The sequence below is a fragment of the Lagopus muta genome, chromosome 3 (genome assembly GCF_023343835.1).
Source record: "Lagopus muta isolate bLagMut1 chromosome 3, bLagMut1 primary, whole genome shotgun sequence".
NCBI lineage: Eukaryota > Metazoa > Chordata > Aves > Galliformes > Phasianidae > Lagopus > Lagopus muta.
This window is the reverse complement of record NC_064435.1, coordinates 65068197-65090362: the sequence shown is the minus strand read 5'-3', so window position 1 is coordinate 65090362 and position 22166 is coordinate 65068197. Positions and strand designations below refer to the sequence as shown.

General features: G+C 37.3%; 1 protein-coding gene across 10 annotated transcripts in view; it reads left to right on the top strand.

Moving 5' to 3' along the window:
- FHOD3 (formin homology 2 domain containing 3) overlaps positions 1–22166 on the top strand; it is a 360868-nt gene that overhangs the window by 166240 nt on the left and 172462 nt on the right. For all 10 annotated transcript variants that reach the window (XM_048940651.1, XM_048940649.1, XM_048940648.1 and 7 more), the window contains exon 5: positions 11587–11692. In XM_048940651.1, coding sequence (XP_048796608.1) covers positions 11587–11692 — 106 coding nt within the window. The remainder of the gene's footprint in view (positions 1–11586; positions 11693–22166) is intronic.

Genomic DNA, 22166 nt, shown 5'->3' with positions numbered 1-22166 from the left:
TAGCTAAGGCATAGTATGATTTTACGTAGTTCATCTCCTAATGAACAATGAGAAAGAATATCAGATTTTTTTTATATATTTTAGAAAAATAAGTTGTTTTTTTTTAGTGAAGAAAAAGAAATGTTAACATAACGAGGTAACGTTGTAGACCAAACATTTTTGTCCAAATAGTCATACTTAATTTATCTTATAGTTCATGACATGAATTGAAATTGGCATTAGAAATCTGTTTTTCAACATAAACATTTGTTTAATTTTGGATCTCATCATATTTAGTATTTTACATTCTTCAGTGTTATAATGATGCAGAAATAAAATGTTGACTTTAAAACCAGTCTTTATTTTTTTTTAATAGTTTTCAGAAAGTTGTGGAGACTTCATCATGTCTTTAAGTGCCAAGGCAGTTCATAACACCATATTTTTTTAATCATTTATCATAACTGAGTTAATTTGGAACAGCTCTGTGTCAGTATCATTTTTAATTTGAAGAGCTTCAAGGTAGTGTGCAGTCACTTATTTGCATTAAGTGGGAACAAGCCCAAGTGTTCCATCAAATAGAATTTCAAATAGAGCTTTTGGTTTTTCGTGCGCAGCCTCAGCGAAGCTTAGCAGTGTTTGGCAAAAGCAGGACCTTTGTTTGAAGTTGTAAATGAAAGATTCATTTGGCTAGTACAAACCTGGAATTTCTGTTTGGTTTCTTATGGTGAGCTGTTTTTGGCAAAATGATAAAAGATGTAAGGAGCGTTTTTCTTTGACAGAAATGTTATTCAATTGTTGTAATTCATTCTCTAGGGTTAATATAGTCATAGCTGTGATCTTTTGCTGGATCGTACTCAGGTATTATTTGTCTGACTTGCCAATACAATTTTCATTGCTCCACAAGCAGGGAAAGTAATGTTTGTACTGTGGGAGCACTTGACTTTAAAATAACCAAGTGTGCACGTGTGTGTATACACCACATACATATACCCATACAGATCTTACTGATGATCTTTGGACTGCAGTTTAACTCCCTCTATATGTATTTTCTGACCTATTTCTGAGATTATCAGAGATTTGTGAATTTTTGTGCAAAGTGATAAAAGTCCCAGATGCTTACAAGGACAGAATCCAAACATGGCACTTATACAAGAACTGCTCCAAAAGTAATGCTTTCTGTTTTATTATGCTAGCCCATGATGTCAAAGGCAGATGGTAGCATGGCAGTAGAGATTGAGCCTCCCACCAGTATCCCATTAAATTTTGTTGCTGTGTGACAGATGGCAGCAGAGGGGCAGTCTGACAATATGATGTCTGATGTAGAAGTGCATACGAAGCAAAGGTGTGACATAGAATTCCTCCATGTGGAAAAAATGTCACCCATTGACATTCATGACACTTACTGAACGTTTATGTAAACCAAACAGTGGGTGTGGGAACAGTGAGGCGGTGAGTGGTGCATTTCAGCAGTGGTAACAGGAACAGTGGGTCACCTCCACTGCTGCTGTTATTTACAATTGTGGCATGAGGGCTCTTGTTCATCGCTGGCTAAAATGCATAGCTAATGGTGGTGTCTGTGTTGAAACATGGTGTTTTGTAGCTGAGAATTTGCTCTAGTAAACAGTGCTATTGTTGTAGTTTCCACAGAAATAGAAGGCATCACTTTTGGAGAGACCTACAAAAAATCAGGATCTAAAAACTTCGCAGTACATGATTGTGATATTCCAAATGTGATAAAAGCACAACTGCTTAGAACATTTAATTCAGTCAATCTTAAAATCAGAAAAATAGGATTCAAATCCTATAATTTTAAACTGTACTATCCAATTTACATGACACTAAGAAAGAAAGCATAGCTTCAAATTATGTTGACTGGTGTAATTTCAAAACATGAATAAGCTGGATGAAAATGTGATGTGAGAGAAGTAAGAAAAGTACAAATCATGTTTCAATTATATGGAAATCATGCGTAAGTCTGCATGCCTTCCTAATATTCTGGAAAGTACTTTTAATCAATCAGTGCATTAGCTTTTCTGGAATGCAAACTTTAGAAGATGTATTTATCAGTATTAAGGAAGAAAAGTCTATTTTCTTTTAGGACATTTTCCCCCCTAAGTGTCATTCAATAAATGTGGGAGATCTCCCACTGTCTTCCTTGAGGAGCCCTTTTGTTCTGTGATTAGAATATTGGATAACACTATTGCAAAATTCCCTTGCAGAATTTTCTTCTATTGTTAAAAAATTCATTAATCATTGCACAATTGAGCTTTGTGTAAAATGTTACAAAGAACAGCTATGTAGGGGCCTTGAAAACATTAACTAGGAGATGTTTGGATAGACATAATCTTATCAGTGAGTGAAATCAAATGTCACACACTTTGCCTGCTAAGGAGTCATCAATCATTCTTAGTTGAGCAGAAGGAGTTTTCTGTGTTTGCTTCATTGATCTCCAGGAAGGAGGCTGCTCCTTCCATTCCATTCCCGTGAGCATGACTGATTATTTCTCAGGGTCTCAAGCTATGAGGGACTGTCACCTGACAGTCTGTCACCAGACAGACTGACTATGCCACCTGTCCCTGTTTGGATGGGTTCTTGATTAAGTCACATAAGAGATAAACCTCTGCTACCTAACTACTTTAACTTCCTCAGGTAAGTAGCATAAGGCAAAAATGTTGTTTAATCTGATGCTTAGATGCCATCGAAGATATGATAGCATCTTCTCTAGAGGCTTTTCTAGCATTTTTATTTCTAGTACTAAATGGGGGGGTGGAGAGCAGAATGCAGTCTATTGACATGTATTTTGTCCACTGAAGGGGCAAAGGATGGAATTCGGTTTTCATCAAGTCAGTGGGAGAAAATCTTGTTAATTATAATGTCCGTTTTACCTAGTAGAGTGTATATACACATGTGGAAAGGAGTAAAGAAATGGAGAAAGCCACAGCAGTACGTTTTTTTGGTGTTCATTTCAAGCTGCAGTGGGATAACTATCGCTTGTCTATAGGGGAGCAAACCAAGTTTTTCTGGCTAATAAATATGTAAATTAATCTGATACCGAGGTGTGATTTGTGCTCACTTCTTGCACTTGCAGAGAAATAATGTTACCTGGGAAAAAAAAGATCCTTTAGTTATCTACATCTTTGTTAACTGCAATAATAAAATATTAAAAGCAGCAAATTTCTTTCTAATAGTGAAATAGCGTTAGAGTTTCTTTTCAAAGTTCTTTCTTTGAATCTGTTTGAAGAATGAGTACAGCTGAGTTCCCTCTGAAAGAAGGACTGCATCATTGTAGTGCTGTGTACAGCTGATACAGGTAGTCCATCTTTAGAAGTGGTAGAACTGGATAGTAATTCTGGGCTCTTTCTCATATAAACATGGCATCTTACATCTTCTGTGTTATGTAGTGAAAGCTCTAAAAGGGCACATTATAGTGTCACAGTAAGATGGCAGTCTGTCTACATCTCCCTCATTTGATGCATGAAATGGTCAAGTTATGTAAAAGTAGTGAAGTTGAAGAGCAAACTCACTGAAGAAGCAAAACACTGCCTTCAGAGTAAATGGAAGGAACTTTTTTGGAGATAATGGTAAAGATCAGGCAACACCACAACAATTTGATTTTATAGCTGAAGAAGTGAGAATTTTAAGTGTGAACATAAATGTAGTATGGGAAGAACTTTGCTGTGTACATAAAACACCCTTTTCTCCTTAAAATTTCAATTGTCTTTTATCAACTTTTATCAACAATATGAATGGTCCTTTGTAATTCTCAGTTACATCCACTGAACATTTCACCTTTTTTTTTTGTTTCCTTCTATGAATAAGTTCCAATTATATCTCTCTGATTAAATATCAGAAAAGTTTGAATATGAAAGACTATTTTCCTCCCTGATGTTTTAATAGTTTTTTCTGTGTGTGCTAAAGGAAGAAAACTTTTGAGAAATCTAGAATGTTAATGGACCAATTCTTCATTTGTATACAAAAAAAATGTGTCAACGTGGATCACAAAGTAATAAATGAATGAGAAATAGTTGGAAATAATGATACATTATTTCCATTAGACCTGATAAGATAATACAAATATAAACTGAAAGCTTTCAAATTTAAAATTTATCCTTTAACATGAATGTCCAATAGGAAAGAGCATCTATACTAAGTTGCTCTGATTTCCCTAGCCAAGGTTTCATTAAAACAAACAAACAAACAGAAAAACCAATGAGGGAAAGAAAGATTGTTAACAGAGTTTTAAATGTTTAGGGTTTTTTTTTTTTTGTTTTTTTTTTTTTAATGTATGAAATTTCAGTTGTGTAACTGCTACTATACTTTTTTTTTTTTTTTTTTTTTTGCTACTTTTGTTAGCTGGAATTTAACGATCTCAATATTATTTAAAAGTGTATAATAAACACTGTCTTGGCACTAAGGAATCTCAAAAAAATCTAATAGAGTAAGATTTGATTCTTTTGCATAGCTTATTTCCTCAAGACTTGTTCATATGCTATGGGGCAGCTACTATAATAGCTATGTGGCTGATGCTGGATATCTGAGGTGTTCGAGTGTCTCTCTCATTTATTAGGTAGTATTCTTTGAAAAGTCTTTGCATTACTAAAAAGATACACGCCTTGTTTCAAGTTTTATATAGTTATTTTTTAATAAATATAAATACAGATGGGTGAAAAAAAAAATAAAGGTTCTTTCGTATTAGGATGTTTCCAAGTATCTTAAAGCTGGAAGTAATTCTGTCTTGAGAAGAACTTTATGTTTGGTATTGAACATTGATTTAGTTTTCACATGTTTTAATTTTTAAAGTAATATTATTAAAACCTTTACTTTGCCCCTAAGTTACGAAGGATCAGAGTGAAAACACTTTGAAAGAGAGGACCCTTCTCCTGGCTGACTGGGAGCTGTGCTTTGTTTATGCTTTAAAAGTAGGACCCTGACTGAGCAGAAGTTCAGTGCTTTAATACGAGGCTTTCCTGCTTGAGCACCGACTCATCCATGTGTAGAATTGCACTGTAGGTGCTTCAGTAACTTAGGTTTGAATGCTGATGCGATCTGGAGGTACTCATAGAATTCACGTTCATGGATGTATTCGTATAAATATGTGTGCATATGTGTTCTGGATGATCTCTTTTCATTTGTTCATAGTATGTGACTTAGCTCTTAAAATGGACTGAAATAAACAGTGACTATTGAATTAGATGGTATCAGGCACTTCTGGACTGGCAAGCTAATATTTTAATTGTATTAGTGATTTTAGAATCCAAAGAGCACAGCGTTAATTTAAAGTGTGGGAAAAGAACTATAAATTATATCTTGGCATCCTATGCTCTTTCAATCACTTCCTGACCATGTTTATTCAGTTTTCAAGCCAAAATGAGCTTTTCTAACTGCAAACATTGCAAGCCAATCTTGATCTATAAAATGCAACCTGTTACTCGGCCAATAAAAAAACTGGATTCCAGAAATGGCCTGAGATTTCTGTTTCTAATAGAGCTCAGCATAACTGTTTTATTACTTGATCACTGTAGTCTTATCAATGGGAGTAATTATTTTGCTGTTAACTTTAGCAGATGCTGTGATACTGAAGGCAGGTAGTAATAATTAAAAAGTATTACTGTGGAGACTTTATTGTGGTATATGTATATTTATGTATTTATATATTCCTAATGTAGGCTCTGGGGTCATGTTGCTAGCTAAGCAGCTGAAAGAAGGGCCAAGAGGAACTGGCTATTCATTATCCATTGCTACTGGCGGAGAGCATTTTTTAAATATACGTATTTCAAATTATATGAAGAGCTTATGTATGTGAAGCTCTCAAGTAAGGGGAGTGAATTCTGGTAGGTTTGCGCTCTCGCATTCCAAGCGCTGCCAGGAATTGTCAGGTTAGAGACCAGCTGTGGGTTGGGTTTGTTTTTTTTGGATTGGGTTTTTTTTGTGTGTTTGTTTGTTTTTTTACATATATTAGGGTTTGCCAGAACTAGAGAAATGCTTAGGAAAAGATCAGGAATTTTCTGTTCTCTTTGCAGCATTAGGAGTCTACCTACAAGAGGTAGACTAATGTTCTGCCCTTCACTGATACTATTTTGAACAAAAAGAAATCCAGATTTTACAGTTCTGCATTTACTTGCTTGTTAACAAGGGGGCTTTTGATTATGATCGGTTATCTAACTTTCTCGTGATAGAGATCCAGATGTATTGTCATTTGAGATATATACAAGCAAATGCCTGCAATGGTGTATGCCTTGCTCTTTGACCTGCCTTCTTCCTCCCTCTCCTCACCAGTCAACTGCTGCCCTCCTGCTACTGATTTACATCCTCCTATGAATAAAGCCTAATCCCTAACCCTTAATCCTCCTAAAATCAGCTCAACTTTGTGATCCTATCTTGACTTTATAGGAGACTTAAAAAAATACAACAACAGAAAAATACTTCTTAAAGAGTGGATGTTATTTACATTTTTGGAAGGAGTTTCTGGGAGTGGGCTGTCATTTTAGTGAGCCATGTATTTTTTTCTTGCTATTTTATTTTTTTTCCACGTTGAACAAAATCATCCAACGTCTCTGTTTCAGCTTTGCTCACTTGCTATGCAACATATGTTCCTGGAAGGAGAATCTGAAGAAAAGGGATTTCCAAGGAGACATAACTCCTACTATTAATGTAAAATGAGGACAGCATGCTATGTGATTGATGAACACAGCTATGATTGAGGATTTCCCTGGCTCCCTCTCTTAAAAGTAGAGAATTTTAATCCTGGAGCTAGTCAATGTGTGATGCCCTGTGCTGTTCTTGAAGGTCAGACTGTGTCAGTACACTGCCAGCACCCTCCCCACAAGTATTCAGGGTGCAGAGGAGGATGCTTCTCCTCTTTTTGAAGCAGGTAGGGCTTAAATTTCTCTTTATGTGAAGTTGCATAGTGAATTGGCAGTATTAACCTCTTGCCTACATGAATTATCCCAATGTGAAAATGTGAATGCAGTATAACTTCAAGAAGTTGTTTTCAGTCTAGAGGCAAAATCAGAGCTGGCCTAAGGAATCAGAGCTTAAACCTCTCTTTATAGGGATTGTGTGGAGTGAGAAGCAGTGAGGGAAAGTCCTCCGCAGAGGGTGAAGTGCAAGAACCCTTGGTTCATTCCTTGTGTGAAAGGAGTCCCTTCCTGTATGCCAACAGTCAGTGTTTCTTTCTTTTCCTATTTGTGCTTAGCAAGAAGATTCTTATGGATGTGGCCAGTATGTTGGCTGCCCGCACTGCTGTCACTTCTACGCTGAATTATTGCAATGTTTTCTTTTTGGAAAGTTCGGTCAGTAGATAACATGGTTGCTGGCTCACTAAAGAACATGTTGTGTGGAGAGCACAGGCTGGAGAGATCCTTATTTATATAAGTGAACTTTATAAAATGGACAATGTCTAACTTTGTAACAGAAATAGGAGATAATTAAGGACTAAGTGTTAAAATGCTCAAGCATCCTGAAACAGTGGAGCTTATGAAAGGGAGGAAAAAAACATAAAAATGATGTTCTCTTTGGTACAAATCTCACAGACAAGCATCTTGATATAATTCCTCAGGCAGAGCACATTGCACAGCTGCTAGCCATGTAAAGGGAAATATGCATGTGCATATCCAAATGTGATTATTCAGTTATTAATCCAGTTTCCCCAAATACTTGGAATAGAGCTTTCAGCAGTTGTTGTTAGCTAAACCAAAAATAAGTTTAAAAATAAAAGACAAAAAAACCCTTAGAAAAGAAACTTTTCTGAGACCTTGATTCTCGTTAGAAAGCAAAGTAACTTTTTTTGTGGCAGGAAAATAATAATGCTTTGGGTAATTTTTTTTTCCAGTATGTGACCCATGGAAATATAGCAGATTTCAGAAAGATTTTTTTCTTTAACATTATGTAAACAATCTGTTTTTGCACGTGTACACTGAACATCAGGTAAAGCGTGTTCTTGAAAGGTGCTGTTGCTTGAAAAAAAGAAGTCTGCCCATCTTCAGATAAGACCCCACAAAACTGCCTTAGAGATGTATCTGGTGGGGCAGAGATGGGAGAACTAGTGAGAGAGAGGGGAATCTTGGCTACACTTCTTTGCATTAGTGGCACCTGGGCATACTGGAGACTGTTTAACACAGGGTTTGTTTTATTTCTTGAAGAGCTAGACTCTTGTGCAGGTAAACGTACAATTTGTGCATTTTGTCAGATGCTTGCTCAGTAAGCAAGCTTTAAACTCAGCAGTTTGAATATATTAAATGTCTTTTTCATCATATGCTGGTCTAAAACAGAGTTCTATTACAAAGCAACATACACTGTCTTGATTCATTCCAAGTTTGTGAATGAACACATAAGATATATTTCTTTGATGAGGCCATCAATAAAGTCTTCTTCTTAAAGACTGTAAGTAGCTTGTCTCTGTGTCACTGAGCAATCTTTATGGCTGCAGGAGCTTAACAGGAAGCCTAGAGAGCTTTAACCATGTTTTGCTGCTTTTCTCATCAGTACTCTAATACCTACTGATTAAGGGCTCATAAATTTTTGTGATATTAGTGGAGGAGTCCATTTCCATCCCAAATGACAACCTTTCTCAGCCTCCTTTTAGTTGTTATCGCACACATGCGGCAGCTACTTGTGCATATCGGTGTCACACATGCTATATATTCTGCACAATGAATGCTCTCTTCCTGGAAACCTGAACCTCTTACCTCTGTAGAGAGTAGCCTTTCCTCTTGAGGTCACCTAACTTGGCAAGTCAGTGAGTTAATGGGTCTGAAAAGATTATCTTAGAACAAAATTGATGTAAACATTCTCCTTTCAATTTAGAATATATGGGTCTGGATTCCTTTTCATCTTTCTGTGCACATTCCAGATGTTTGCTTCTTTCCTCTCGTTGTATATACATGATGGGATAGATAATCTGCTGAGTTCAAATTTATGTCTGGAGCATGATGAGTTTGTATTCCGCTTCATTACACCTTCTTTTTCCCTTTTATTTGGGAGAGGAGAAGTACCTTAAAAGCCTTTTTTTAATTCAGGTTTGATTTGTTTATTCATTGCTTTCCAAAAGCAGTCTGGTTAAAGTCCCTCATCCCCTTCATTTCCTCTGCAGTTCTCCTGCAATATATCTCATTTCAGTCAGGGACAACTCTATGTTGTAGCAGTTTCCTCCCCTTGGCTGCTTTGAAAAAGTTCCAGAAGGCCGATCTCACCATTTTCACCAACAAAAAGCAGATCTTCAGTACAAAGTATTTGAGGAAATAAAGACTCGTTTTTCCCCAGGTGAAATTTTAACATACATAATCTTTAGATTTTGGAAAACATCTTAAGGTTGTACAGGCTATTTCAGCTTTATTTTCATTGATTGTCAACAGCCCTTAATTGCTGTTTGCTGTTAAAATTTTCTTTCATTCTCAGTTTTGATCTGAAGTTTTTTACAGCCAGATTACTTTTAGCTTCTCTAGTGTAGGGATAAGTTCTTCAGTATCTTCTCAATCACTTTTTTTTTTTTTTTTTTAATTTCCAAAATGTTAGGTCTGTTAACAAATACCACAGTCTGCAGATCATGGATATTTTTTCTTCCCACTTTTCCAGTTTTTCTTATTTGATTTTGAGTCTGTCCTGGAGGCTGTTTTTTGTTTGTTACACGATTAATGGAGGGTTGTTAAGGTAGTACGGTTAGGTTGCAGTTGGACTTGATGATCTTTAAGATCTTTTCCAATTTGTTTGTTTTTTACCTCGACGCAAGGATAAGCCAGCACACTATTCAGAATTTGATGCTAAATTGGAATGTCTACTAAACTTTCTATGAAGTTTATTTCAGGAAGTGTGTTCTGAGCTGGGGTTCTGTTACCATCTATAATAATCACTGTAGTTATTTCAGTCAGTCCTATCTACTGTTGTATATCTTCTCTTAAATTAGACATCATGATTATCCAAAAAAAAAAAAAAAAAATAGGCATCTATTTGTCACCAGGTTTGTGAGAAAAACTTCTGCAGGGTGGATTTTCTCTTTCTGTCCCTTGCCCTTGCTCCCACCACCACACACTCAATTTAGGAGGAATTTGGAACGTTCTCTCTTCAGTTTAGTAGTACAGAATGTTTAGCCATTGAGTTTGGCATACAATGTAACTTAATTTCCAAGGTCTGTGAATGTCAGGCAAACTCCTTGTTGAATTTCTCTTGGGTACAGAGATAGTGCATCTGAACCCTGAATGTACTGTACTTTGAGCTTAGCCAGCAGATTGCAGGGAAATGTTCCTTTCCCTTGAGTTTTCTAAGAAATCAGTTTCAGAATTCTAGGAGAACTGGAGATTGCTCTGGTTTCTTTGAGTAAAAGAGATTTATGGAAAGGAGCAGTGTCCTGGCCCTCAGGGGGTGCAAAATCCTCTGTGCTGCCCTGGGCATGGCCGTGCCTCCCCCACCCTCATGCAGGGCTCTCCATCTTTGTGTGCATATATAAATATCATTACATAAAATGAAGAAAATGAGAATATGATTAGTACCTTCTGGGTTAACAAGTAGATTGTCTACATATTCTTGCTTCACTATACTAGTAGTATCACTGTTTTGAGTTTGGCAAAAAAAAGGTAGAGAACATCTCTCATGTTTGAAAATTGGGTGCTTGGGTCTCTTAGTAAAGGACCTGTTCATTTTAGTCTATTTGGCAGTTTTCAAAGGATATGCAGCCAATTCAAACAAAGTTACTGTCTGGTTCTTTGTTTCTTAGAGCTGCATTATTGGAAAGATGAAATTTCTATTGAATACACTGTTGTATGTGAAAAAGCATGTGTTAAAAATAATCCAAAGAGAGTGTCAATGAGCAACAGTGATGGTTCTGTCCTCAGAGTAGCTCTGTTTCATTTTTTTTTTCTGCTTTATTTGGTGGCTACTTCATTAAATGCTGTTTAATCAAGTTTTTAATAGCCTTTTGTTTGTCTTCATGAGCCTCAGTAAGATGAGGAAGCAAAACTTTAGATATCGTGCTCTGTAGTTCTTGGCATCATTTTCTGCATGTAACTCCTAGCAAGGAATATACTATCATTCTGCTTCACTAAAGAGTATTTTCTTTCATGCTTTCACTTCGTTTTACATCAAAATGTGGCAATATTGTCTACTAGCGTTCTTGTGTTTAACACTGTAATTTCCCATTCTAAATATATTGACTATCACAGAGCAATATTACATTGCAATAAAACCAGTCTTAAAAGTTTTGTTGTGCACACTTGAAATACTGAAACTGGAATTATGCTAAGGCATAGAGATGGCTTTCTTATACTAACACTGACATTCTAAGATTTTAGGGATGTCTGTTTATGAAATATGAAGATATTGTAATATCAGGCAGAATGTTTGCAAGCCTTTAATGGAAAAAAATCCAAACTCAAATGTTTTATTGATATTAATCCTCTGTAGTTGACTTAAAGGTACAGAAAAAAATATATATGGCTTTTATCTGTTTATATCAAGTATTTGATTTTAAAATGTATTCTATATAATGTCATTCATATAAACTCACTTAAATAATCTGATAAAGAAAGTCAATGTTGCAGGAATGCATTTGGTTTTATGTTAGGATACATTCTGCTTTTGGAGTTCTAACATAGCTTTTCCTTTCTTCTGTGGTAGGATGACAAGGACTTGGTTCATGAGTTCGTTATCGCTGAAGGCTTGACTTGCCTAATCAAAGTAGGAGCAGAAGCAGACCAGAATTATCAGAACTACATCCTGAGAGGTAAGAGAAATGTATCCAAAAGCAGTTGTTTTGTTTTTTGTTATAAAGCTCTCAGACATCTGCTGTGACTTGCAGCGTATTTGAAACGTATTTATCTCTTTGGTACAGGGTCTTGCATGTTATGCAGCAAAATTGAGGTGAAATTAACACACATTGCTGAGCAGGACAAATAGGAAAATTAAAATACTTACATTCTCTCAATTGTTTTTCATTTAGACTATGTCGGAAAGCCTTCTTTCTAAGAAAGAAAAGGCATAACTTACAATTAACAGTGAAATGGTCATATTGTACAGTTAGTTGGCTGGAAGCAATGTAAGCTACCTGATATTTTGGAGTTAAACAGTTAATCTGAGGTTTACATTCTGTTGTTTGAGCTACGGAGTGGTGATAAAGGTAGAATTTGAGAAAAGATCTGGAAAAGACTTCTTTCTGAATTAGAAAGATTACTTATGGTACTGTGTTCCTGCATACATATTGTGTGTGACTACTTTTTAACAAGGGAACCCGGGCTGCAAATCAGAAGAGCTCCTTCGGTGGTTTGAAGGGTTATGAGTGAGAGGAGAGCGCATTTTACCAAGGGATCTTGAGTATGGGTGATCTCATAGTTAACAGAGAACATTAGTAGATACATAGCTGTGGTGTATTGCTCATTTGAATTTTCTTAGACTGACGTACATAGCTGTCTCTAAAAATGTCAGTTTGGTATATTTAGCTGCCAACATTCAATCTACAAATTGAGGAGTAAAGAAAATACAAAAATAAATAGAGGGATTTTGTAAGAACCAGAAATGCTAAGTTACTGAAAGCTGGGATTCAAACAGTAAATGTGGCTTCATGTGAACAACTTGAAGATCAGACTGTGCAAATATCTATTTTGGGGTTGTATAAGAAAGTAAATCAGTACAACAGAAATTGTGTTCTATGTCAGGAATTGTGCTGTGATGTAAATATATTTGAATAGTAGCTTGCATATACTCAGAAGTAAAAAACTTTTAACCACAGTACAACTAGACAAAGATGGGGAAATATAAGAGCAAAAAAGATTTTCTTTGCTGCTAAAAAAAAAAAAAAAAAATTCTTTCATGGAGAAAACCAGTTAGATGCTCTCATAAAATTCAGACTGGAAGCAAAATGTGTACAAGTGTATGGGGGCTGTATAGTATGCTTCCAGGGTCTTGAAGGAACTGGCTGATGTGGTTGCCAAGCCACTTTCCATCATGCTTAAAAAGTTATGTCTGTCAGGTGAAGTCCCCATTGACTGGGAAAAGAGAAATGTCACTTCCATTTTTTAAAAAAGGTGGAAAAGAATATCTGGGAAACTACAGACTAGTAAGCCTCATGGCTGTGCCTGAGAAGATCACAGAGAAGATCCTCCTGGAAGTGATCCAAAGATGATCAGAGGTCTGGAGCACTTCTGCTGTGAGGAAAGTTTGAGGGAGCCAGGGTTGTTCAGCCTCTAAAAGAGCTCTGGGAAGCTCTCGTGGCCTTCCTGTTCTTGAGGGGAGCTCATAGTCAGAGAACCAACTTTTCACACGGCCTGATAGTGATAGGATAAAGGAGAATGTATTTAAATTTAAAGTGTGGAGATTTAGATGAAGTGTTAGGAGGAAACTCCTTCCTTAAGGGAGTGATGAGGCACTGGAACAGGTTGCCCAGAGAAGCTGTGGATGCCCCATCCCTGGAATTGTTAAAGGCCAAGTAGGACAGGGTCTGGGCAGATCCAGTGGATGACAAGCCTGCCCATATAATGAGGTTAGAACTAAATGATCTTTAAGTTCCCTTCCAACCTAATGATTTAAAATAAAGGTGGTGCACCAACAGCCTGCTCTTCAGTCTAGGGGTATACTGCCTCATCCAGTCAGCATTCATCCAGAACAATAGTGAAAATTTGAAGGAAAATTAAAGATGTTTGCCTGAGTACCCAAGTGGTTCTACTGTCGAAACACAGGATAACCCTGGAACTGTTTTTTTCCAGTATCACATAAGATCCAGGGTACTAAGCCTAGCAGTTGACAAAAAAATCCAGTAGTACCTGAGAAGCAGTCACATCTGACCTAATATCCTTATTTGAAGATGCCCTAAAGGGATTGATACGATCTTTCAAATACCAAAATCCTGTCTTCCCTCCTATCTCCCTCTTTTGCTGATTCATGAAGCTGAAGCTTCTTTCTGGGTAGTATATCTGAGCATCTATTATAATGATAGGATTTTTCCATGTGATGTGGTTTTTATTTGAAAAAACAGATTTGTTGTGACTGTCTTTCAGAAAATTCAAAGCTTGTTACAACTCCAATATTTTGTCAGCTGGTTTTTAGTTCCAGGAGCTAGCTTATTCTCTCTGAATAGATCTGCATGTGCTAAGAGATAAAGATAGGTTTGTACATACAGTGTAACCAGCCAATCTTATCCAAGTATGTTGAGGAGAGTGCTGAAAAGAAATATTAAATACATCACGTAAGGGTATTTTTCTCATGTATTATTTTTGGAAGACCATAGACAATGGTTGTTACAGAGATTTTAAAAAAAAAAAAAGTCTGTCTTGATTTTTTTCTGCTTTATTGCTGTGGTGTTCTGGCCTTGTGGTTCCTGTTGGAGTGGAATGTATCCTCCTTGTTTTCACTGGGTTTAACTTGGATCATAAAGGGATGGGATTTCTCTTTAGTCCCATATCTTGGCTGCATTTCTTCAGGACCTTCATTTAATTAGCTGTTTTCTTCCAGTGACACCAGCACAACTTACAGGGCTGACAGCAAATTGCAGCCTTAGCCACTGCATTGCCTCTTCTGGCAAGGTTCACCTGAGTGCTGCTGTCTTTGATTTTGAAGTATTTCAAATGTATTTTGAATGTACAAAGAAATAACTTGTGCTTAGCAGTGAAAATAGATTGGAAATATGGGTATTTGTAAATGTTGGAGGTGTTCATGCTCTTATGCATTCTCAGGGACTAACTTTTTGTAGAGGTTGCTTTCTTTTGTTTGTTTTTTTCTTCTAAAAGTCTGTGCTGCTTTGCTTCAGTGCTTGTTAGTTGTGCTTTTCTGCTCAACAGTTCCAGCTTGGTTCAAGCCAGACTGAGCTGCCAAAAAAATGACTAAACATGAGTCACAGAAGTTTTAGTTACTTTAATGGGTGAACCGAAGATAAGTGTGTCGTTTGCATGCAATGCAGAGGACTCAGGACAGTTCCTTGTCGAGTGCTGAAGAGTGACTGTTTATTCCTGTCCTGCGAAAAAGGATTGTTTGACAGCACCTTTCAAAAAAAAATATTCCCTTTTGACAATGTATAGTCTATGGGCCCCAAAGAACAGTAGCCAGGACTTCTCTCTCAAGTTATTCTGTTGAAATACTGCTGTAGGACACAGCTTTTATTTCTTCTTACTTATTACATTTTTACCCTAAATTTCCTTTTTGACATTCCTTTTACTTATCATGGAGACATAAAGAAACTATGTTTTATGGGATATTTTTTCCCCACATAAACAATTTTTCTTTTTTTTTTATATTCTTCCTTTCTTGGTTTTTCTCTTTGAGAGTATTAACTCCATTCAATGTGTGGAGGGGAGGTACTTCTGTGCCAGTTACAAGGTTGCAATTTGGTGATGTTGCCTAGATTTTCATAAATATATGGTGGTAGTGGAAAAGAAACAAGATTGTCCACTCTTCATTTAATACAAACTTTACTGTAATTTTGAAGGTGCTTTAAGTATTATTTGGAAATGTGTTTTTTGCCTGGAACGAAAACTCAAAATCTGAAATGCTATGATTGAGCACAGGTTAATTGAACAATTGATAGAATTATAGTCGTTGTCTTGTTTTCTGTTAATTTAGCTGTTAGAAGAGTGGGAAGAAAAAACACCCTTGGATTACACCAAGGATTAGTTGTTTTAAAACCAGACTGAGTAAGAAAGACGTAGGGAGTTTATCATGCACCATGATGAGAGTCTCTGTCCATGTAGTCCTGTCCTTTCTGTCCCTCACAGATGCCTCTGAGGGAAAATGACATGTCTTTTAAAAACATTAAATCATAATTTCATATGCAAACTCTGCAGCATCTTCAATCTGGCAGAATAACAGTTTAGTTATTTTGCTCTACTTTTAAAAATTCTTATTAATAGTAAATGTGGTTTATTTTGGAACTGCTTTTTTACAGGCATGCTTTTATTTTTGTGTGTAGACAAAATATATATAGCACTCTAATTTTCTCTCTTAATTTTGAAAAGACCTTCAGGATTTTCAGGTAATTTTATGGAGGATTTTTACCAGAAAAGACCTACATGAATCCGAAATACTAAATACTTAAATACTACTTTTCTGAAAGGGTGGTCAAGCACTGGAATGGCTTCCCAGGGAGGTGCTGGAGTCGCCGAACTTGGAGGTGTTCAAGGAAAATTTGGATTTTGTGTTGAGGGACATGGTTTAGTGAGTACTGTTGGTGATAGGTGGATGGTTGGACTGGATGATCTGGAAGGTCTTTTCCAACCTTGGTGATTCTGTGATTCTGTAAATGTGAGTGAGAAAGAGTGAAATATCTTAAGCCACTGATACAATGTGTGAAAAATAACTCTGAGGCACATTCTGATCTTCGTTACACACTTAAACTATATAGGATTCCATTAAAACCATTCTGTGCAACCCTAATATCTGCAACCTGTGGATTTGCAAGCTGCCAATGCCAGAGAGGTTCCCTAGAAAAGCAGTGGTTCCAAAGGTGCAGGAGTGGGAATGGATCTTGCACTGGTGCGTAAGGATGAGGAAATCTGATTCCTCATTAATAAATGGGAGCCAGCCTTTGTGATGATATAGATGGAGAGAAAAGAAGTAGCCTTACGGTGCTGAAGCCTTCACTGGAGCCTCAGGGGTCATCCAGCATTACTGGGAGCTCTCTGAGCTATAGGCTGGATTTTCCAGAGTAGCAGGCAGACAATTCAACTGCTGCTGGTTGGGCCTATTAATAACACTAGAAGCACGCGATTTCACCTGCGCATCAACTTTAACACAACTGGTTGTACTGCGTATTCTGGGAAATCTGATTAAATTCCTAAAACAGCTCAGTGCTGTGGGGTAAGAGACCATCTGGTTACTGTCTGTCAATGGGATGCCATGTGCCCGAGGACATCAAGAAGCTGAAGGAAGCAGAAAGCGAGGGTGAGATTTTGCAATTGGGCAGTGGAAGTTGCTGCTGATAACCCGTTGCTCTGAGAGCTGAATGTGACATTATCAGTAAGCTGAGGGTATTTCTGTGTTGAGCCACGGGCTGCTTGGAATGTTCGGGATTTGTAAATGTGCTCTCTGTAATGAGGCACTCCATTTCCAGGAATCAGGCGGCTGTTTTTGCCAGAGACCCCTCATTACAGCAAGGACCGAATTCTTCCAGTGCTCCTGAATTGTCCTCCCTCATCCAGACAGATTGTGGGGCTTTGGCCTTTTGTGTTAAATGGTATAGTAAAACATTTAGTAAGAGGAAGGGCACATTTTGGCAGTAAATCTATGTGATACTTTGTGTCATCGGCACCATTTGTATAAATACCAAAAGAGTAGAAATAAAATCTGTAAGAGGCTATGTCTGTCCTGAGTTGGTACTGCAGCAGTAAGGCACAGGGTAGCAATGTAACTTTAGCATGGAAAATGGAGACAATGCTATGTAGAATGCATATATTTGTGTTATTCCCATATCGGTGTGAACTGTAGAATTGTGTGAGGTATACCAGATGTAAAAATGTATGCCAACATCTTTGAAGCTGCATGCTGAAAGCTCTAGTAGAACAGACAGACGTGATTAGGATTTCCTTTACATTTATGTATTTTCCCAAAGCCAAATATCAGAACTTTCCTTTTGCTGTACTCTTGACCTTCAGTATGCAGGTGTCCACACATAACTGTGATGTTCTCATCCATATCAGTATGTGTTCAAGTAGACTTCTTATGTGCAACCTTTTAAAAGTTATGCTAAACTTCTTGACTGACATCAAAATAGTTTTAGTAGGGTCTGTGTCTTAAAGAGAAATCAAATGTCTGAAGCTTGAACACTTAGGGTTATTGCTTCTGAGGTGAACTAGATGACTCAGTCTCCCTGTGAAGACAATTCTTTGATTGTCAAAGCAGAGTTCATTAGGAAGGGTATCAGAGTTAGGTGCTTGTCTTGAGTAGAACAGAATCACAACTGTGCCTGTGCCAGTAAGACCTGCCGGTTAGCAGCACTGCAGAGGATCGGTGCAACATCTCTGAGGTGTAGCTGTGGTATTTCCCTTTGTGAAATCACCTCTGCTGCTGGCTTTCCATCAAAGAGCTTGGTAGTTGTAGTTTGTATGGATGGAAACAGACGTGGAAAAAACAGACCTAGACTGGTTGGATCAGCACCCTTTAATGTTGTGTGTGCAGAAACCTTAGGTTGTTTTTCTTTCTTTGTGCATCTTGATAAGTTACAAAATGAAAAATATGAATGAATCCTGGTTCATGAACTCTTTAGACTGGAAATGATAAGATTACAATGTCTTCCATTTTATCAGAGAAGAGGGCAGAGTATACGATCTCCACGATCACTTATCTAAACAGCAGCCTTTGGCTCAGGAGCTGAGCCCTCTTTTATTTCTTCAGATCTCTAAGCCCAAATGCAGTTGTTTACTTTTACAAGGGTAGCTGGAGAGCTTGACCTTGGAAACCATGCAGTTTCAGAAAGCATCCTAATTGCTTTCCTCTGTGTATTTTTAGCATATCCTTTATTCATTTCTCATTTGCATATTTTTAAATGACAGTCATTAGAGTCTACCCATTTACTGCACTGAGGGTTAATTACCAACCAAAACCTGAAGTGTTCTCTAAATTTGTGGAGCAATTCCACCCTCTCCTTCCTCTCTTCTCTTCCTCCTCTCCCCGTCTTGCTGGATATGATTCTGGTCTGTGCCCTGTCTGGAAGCAGAGACAGATGGTCCTAACGCACTGCATAGAGCACAAGTTCTCCCAGACTGGGATGGGAATTGGCACTGAAGCAAATTCGAGTTCAAAAGTTTAACCACCAAACAGTAATTTACACATCTACAAATAAACTGAGCAGTTCCTTGCTCTGTATGTTGTATGAAATGGACTTTGGTGTTGTGACTGCTTGTGAGGAGGATATGGGGTTCTCATAGTCTACATGGAATTCAGCAATATAACACCACCATAAAATTATGGATTTCCCTTGCTTTTAAAGCTGACCAAGGCTTGGAAGGCTTTGGGTTGTTTTCTGTCTATGTGAAAATGAATCTTCCTTTTCTGAGTAATTTTTTATGCTTTGTGAAATTCCCATGAAACGTGACACCTCAGGCTATGCAGACCCCTGTAAAATGAGGAGCCGAACCATGAAAAATGCACATCCTTAACTACTAAGCAAAGAATAAATACTTGTAAAGTGGTCTCAGGGGCCTTTAAAGCCATTTGGGGTATTACATGATTTACCTACTCAAACTTTATGAACAAGTCTTCAAAATAATGTACCAGTTCTAACTGGTAGGAACTTACTACGAAGGATTCGGGCCTTTTTGCAGTAATTTTTTAGCTTGAATCATTAAGAAGCAATTCATTATAGCAAAGAGCTTCTGAATTATTTGTAATTATTATATGAATGTAATACACTGTAATGTACAGTGAAGAAAATAACATTTGGTTATTCCCATTTCAGGATTAGATGCTTCCACAGCTATTTGTGTTAGTGATTGCCAGGGTGCCAAAGTGCTCTGTCTCAAGCAGGGAAAATAAATGACTTCAAAGGAGCATGGCGAGGGTGAAATCAAATGTGTCTGTTAAACAGGATAATTAGTAAATGTTATTCGGTGGATACGATTATTGTATGACATACTGATGTGTCTAAAAATTAGATTCTTTTACTATCTTCAGAGTTAATTTCACCATCCAATTATACTTGAATTATTGTAAATTACATCTTATCACTGTTGGTACTGCAGATGTGCATTTTTAGCAGTCATGTTCTCATAGGTGTGATCAGAAAATTAGAGCAGTAGACTGAACTCTTAGAATATTTATATTAATTGCCACCAACAGTGACCTTCTCTAAAGCTCTGTGTTCTTTTGCATCAAAATGTTTTATAAGCCATAGAGAATTTGAGAAATTAAAAGTTAAGACTTACTCGTGTGTCCTAGCACAGCATTAGTTCTAAACATGTCATAAATATTGTGCTCATAGATGCATGCATATGGAAAAAAATTATATGTAGAAGCTGATGATGGGAAGGGATCATCTTAGTGAGGCACATGGGAATATTAACATTTCTGTTTGCTGCTATGGAGGATTTTGCTTCATGGCTCTGAGGACCTCAGAGGAGACCAGAAGACAAACAGTTCCAGCTGCCCTTTGGAAAAGCAGAAGCAGCTAATTACTGCAAGGACTGAATGAGAAAAGATGGAAACTCTTTTTGATGCTCCTTAGTAAAAGCTAGTGATGGTGGCATTAGAGCAAAAAGAGAAGAACATGCTTCTTCAACCCCTGTACAGACGTGAAGGGGGTTGGTGAGTGTGTGGGCAGGGACCAGGCAAACCCTGGGCATGCAGCAAAGCCAAGCCACCATGGAAAGACAGACCCATTATTGCATCTTCTCTCTTGAAGCTGCTGGGAAAAATTAGAGGGGTCTGGAAGCAGGAGCCACACGTGTTCAGTGCATGCCTCAGACTTTAAAGAAGGATTAAATCCACTTAACAACAACAAAAAAAGATCACTTAAAAAGTAATGAAAAACCATCTTAAACGATGGATTTATGAATTGTAATATGTTTTATTTCTCACATTTCCTGGCTAGAAAGATTTTTTTTTTTCCAGTTTTTGGTCTGCAAACCACTTCTAGTGTTATCCAAGTAAATTTTGGTGAAGATGTCTGTGAAGCGAGATTGAAGGTACAGAACTCCTGTCCTCTAGTGATGTGAGAGCTCTGAGTTTCCTTAGCTTCCAAAAATACATGATGGGCATAGTTTAGGGTGACTTTGTCAGTAATTTATCATTTCAAAATTATTCCTGGAGATTTTACTGAAGAGAGTTTACTAATGTAAGTGCCATGCAAAATAAGCTGACATTTTATTCTGCCATTTTTAATTTGTTGACAGCTAGAAAGCAATTATTCTTTCCTTCAGTCTTAGAAGTATTTTTCCACCCCCATACTTATCATAGAATCAGAGACTCATAGAATAGCCTGGACTGAAAAGGACCGTAATGATCATCTGGTTTCAATCCCCCTGCCACAAGCATTCTTATAGAGATGACAAAAGTGTTTACAGAATGAAGGTTCAGAGAGGATTATAGCCTGGTAGACTTAAGAACAAGGTTGAACTTCCAGTCCTGCATATTGGTGTTTCTGGAAAGTAAGTTATAGGAGTGAGGTAATGCATCATTGACAGTATTACTCAGTAATTTGTATCTGTCTATAAGAACGAATCTAGAGAAGAGCGGTTCAAGGTTTGCACTCAAGTGGTTCTACGTCATGTTGGGCCTGGAAGGACGCATCAGAGGAAAGAAAATGGTCTGAGTCTTCGGTAAAGAAAAGTGTCCCTGCTGCTGGGAAACCAGTTCAGTGGTGGCAAACCTCAGGAAATATTGCTGATTAAGGGAGGATAATAGAATGTCTTGGGTTGGAGGGAACCTTAAAGACATCCAATTCCAACTCGTTAATTTTAATGAAAAGCTGGGACAGACGGACCCTTTTGCAGTTTGCTATTTTTCTTTTCACATTTAATAGTTCCCTGAAATGGAGAAACTTTTAAATAAATAAATAACAGGACTGTTTGTCAGAAGTACCATCAGATGGCTCTACTGCTACGGTACATTGAGCTCAATCACAGAATTACAGCTAAGGAATTAGTATACCAATAGTATGCTTTAAGTGGATTTAAATGATATGTGGAGTCTCAATGACTTCTGCTAATATTGAAAAATATCCTGTTTCCTCCAACTTAACTTCCTACTATTTCTCACCACCTCTCTAGACAAGGATCTCAGCTTCTTCTTCTATGCCTGTCTCTCTTGTGCACCCCCACTCAATGCCCTAATTTTCTAATTTTGTAATACGAATCCTTGCTTTAAAAGCTCCTTGCTTTTAATTATTATTATTATTATTTTTTTTTTTTTTAAGCCATTCCCTAGATTGTCTTTGTGTACAGTGGTGAACTTACTCCCTAGCTTCAAGTGTCTGTTTGCAGACTTCTGCTCTGGGTGCTGCATGTCTTCAACATGCTCCTTTGCACAGAGCAATGTCAGGGAGCAGATGATGTTTTCTTAGCTGTGCATTATGATGAGGCAAAGGTTTGCTTTTAAGGCAAATGTTGAAAGTAACGTTGAGACAGGATTTCCAACTTCTCAAAATTCAATCTGGGGGCACCCGTAGGTTGCTTTTAATATATAGGCTAATATTTATGATGCAAATATTGATAGTATTTGTTAACCATCCATATTAGTCACTATTTATTTGAGCTTTTGAGAAAGATTTCTAAAAATACCTG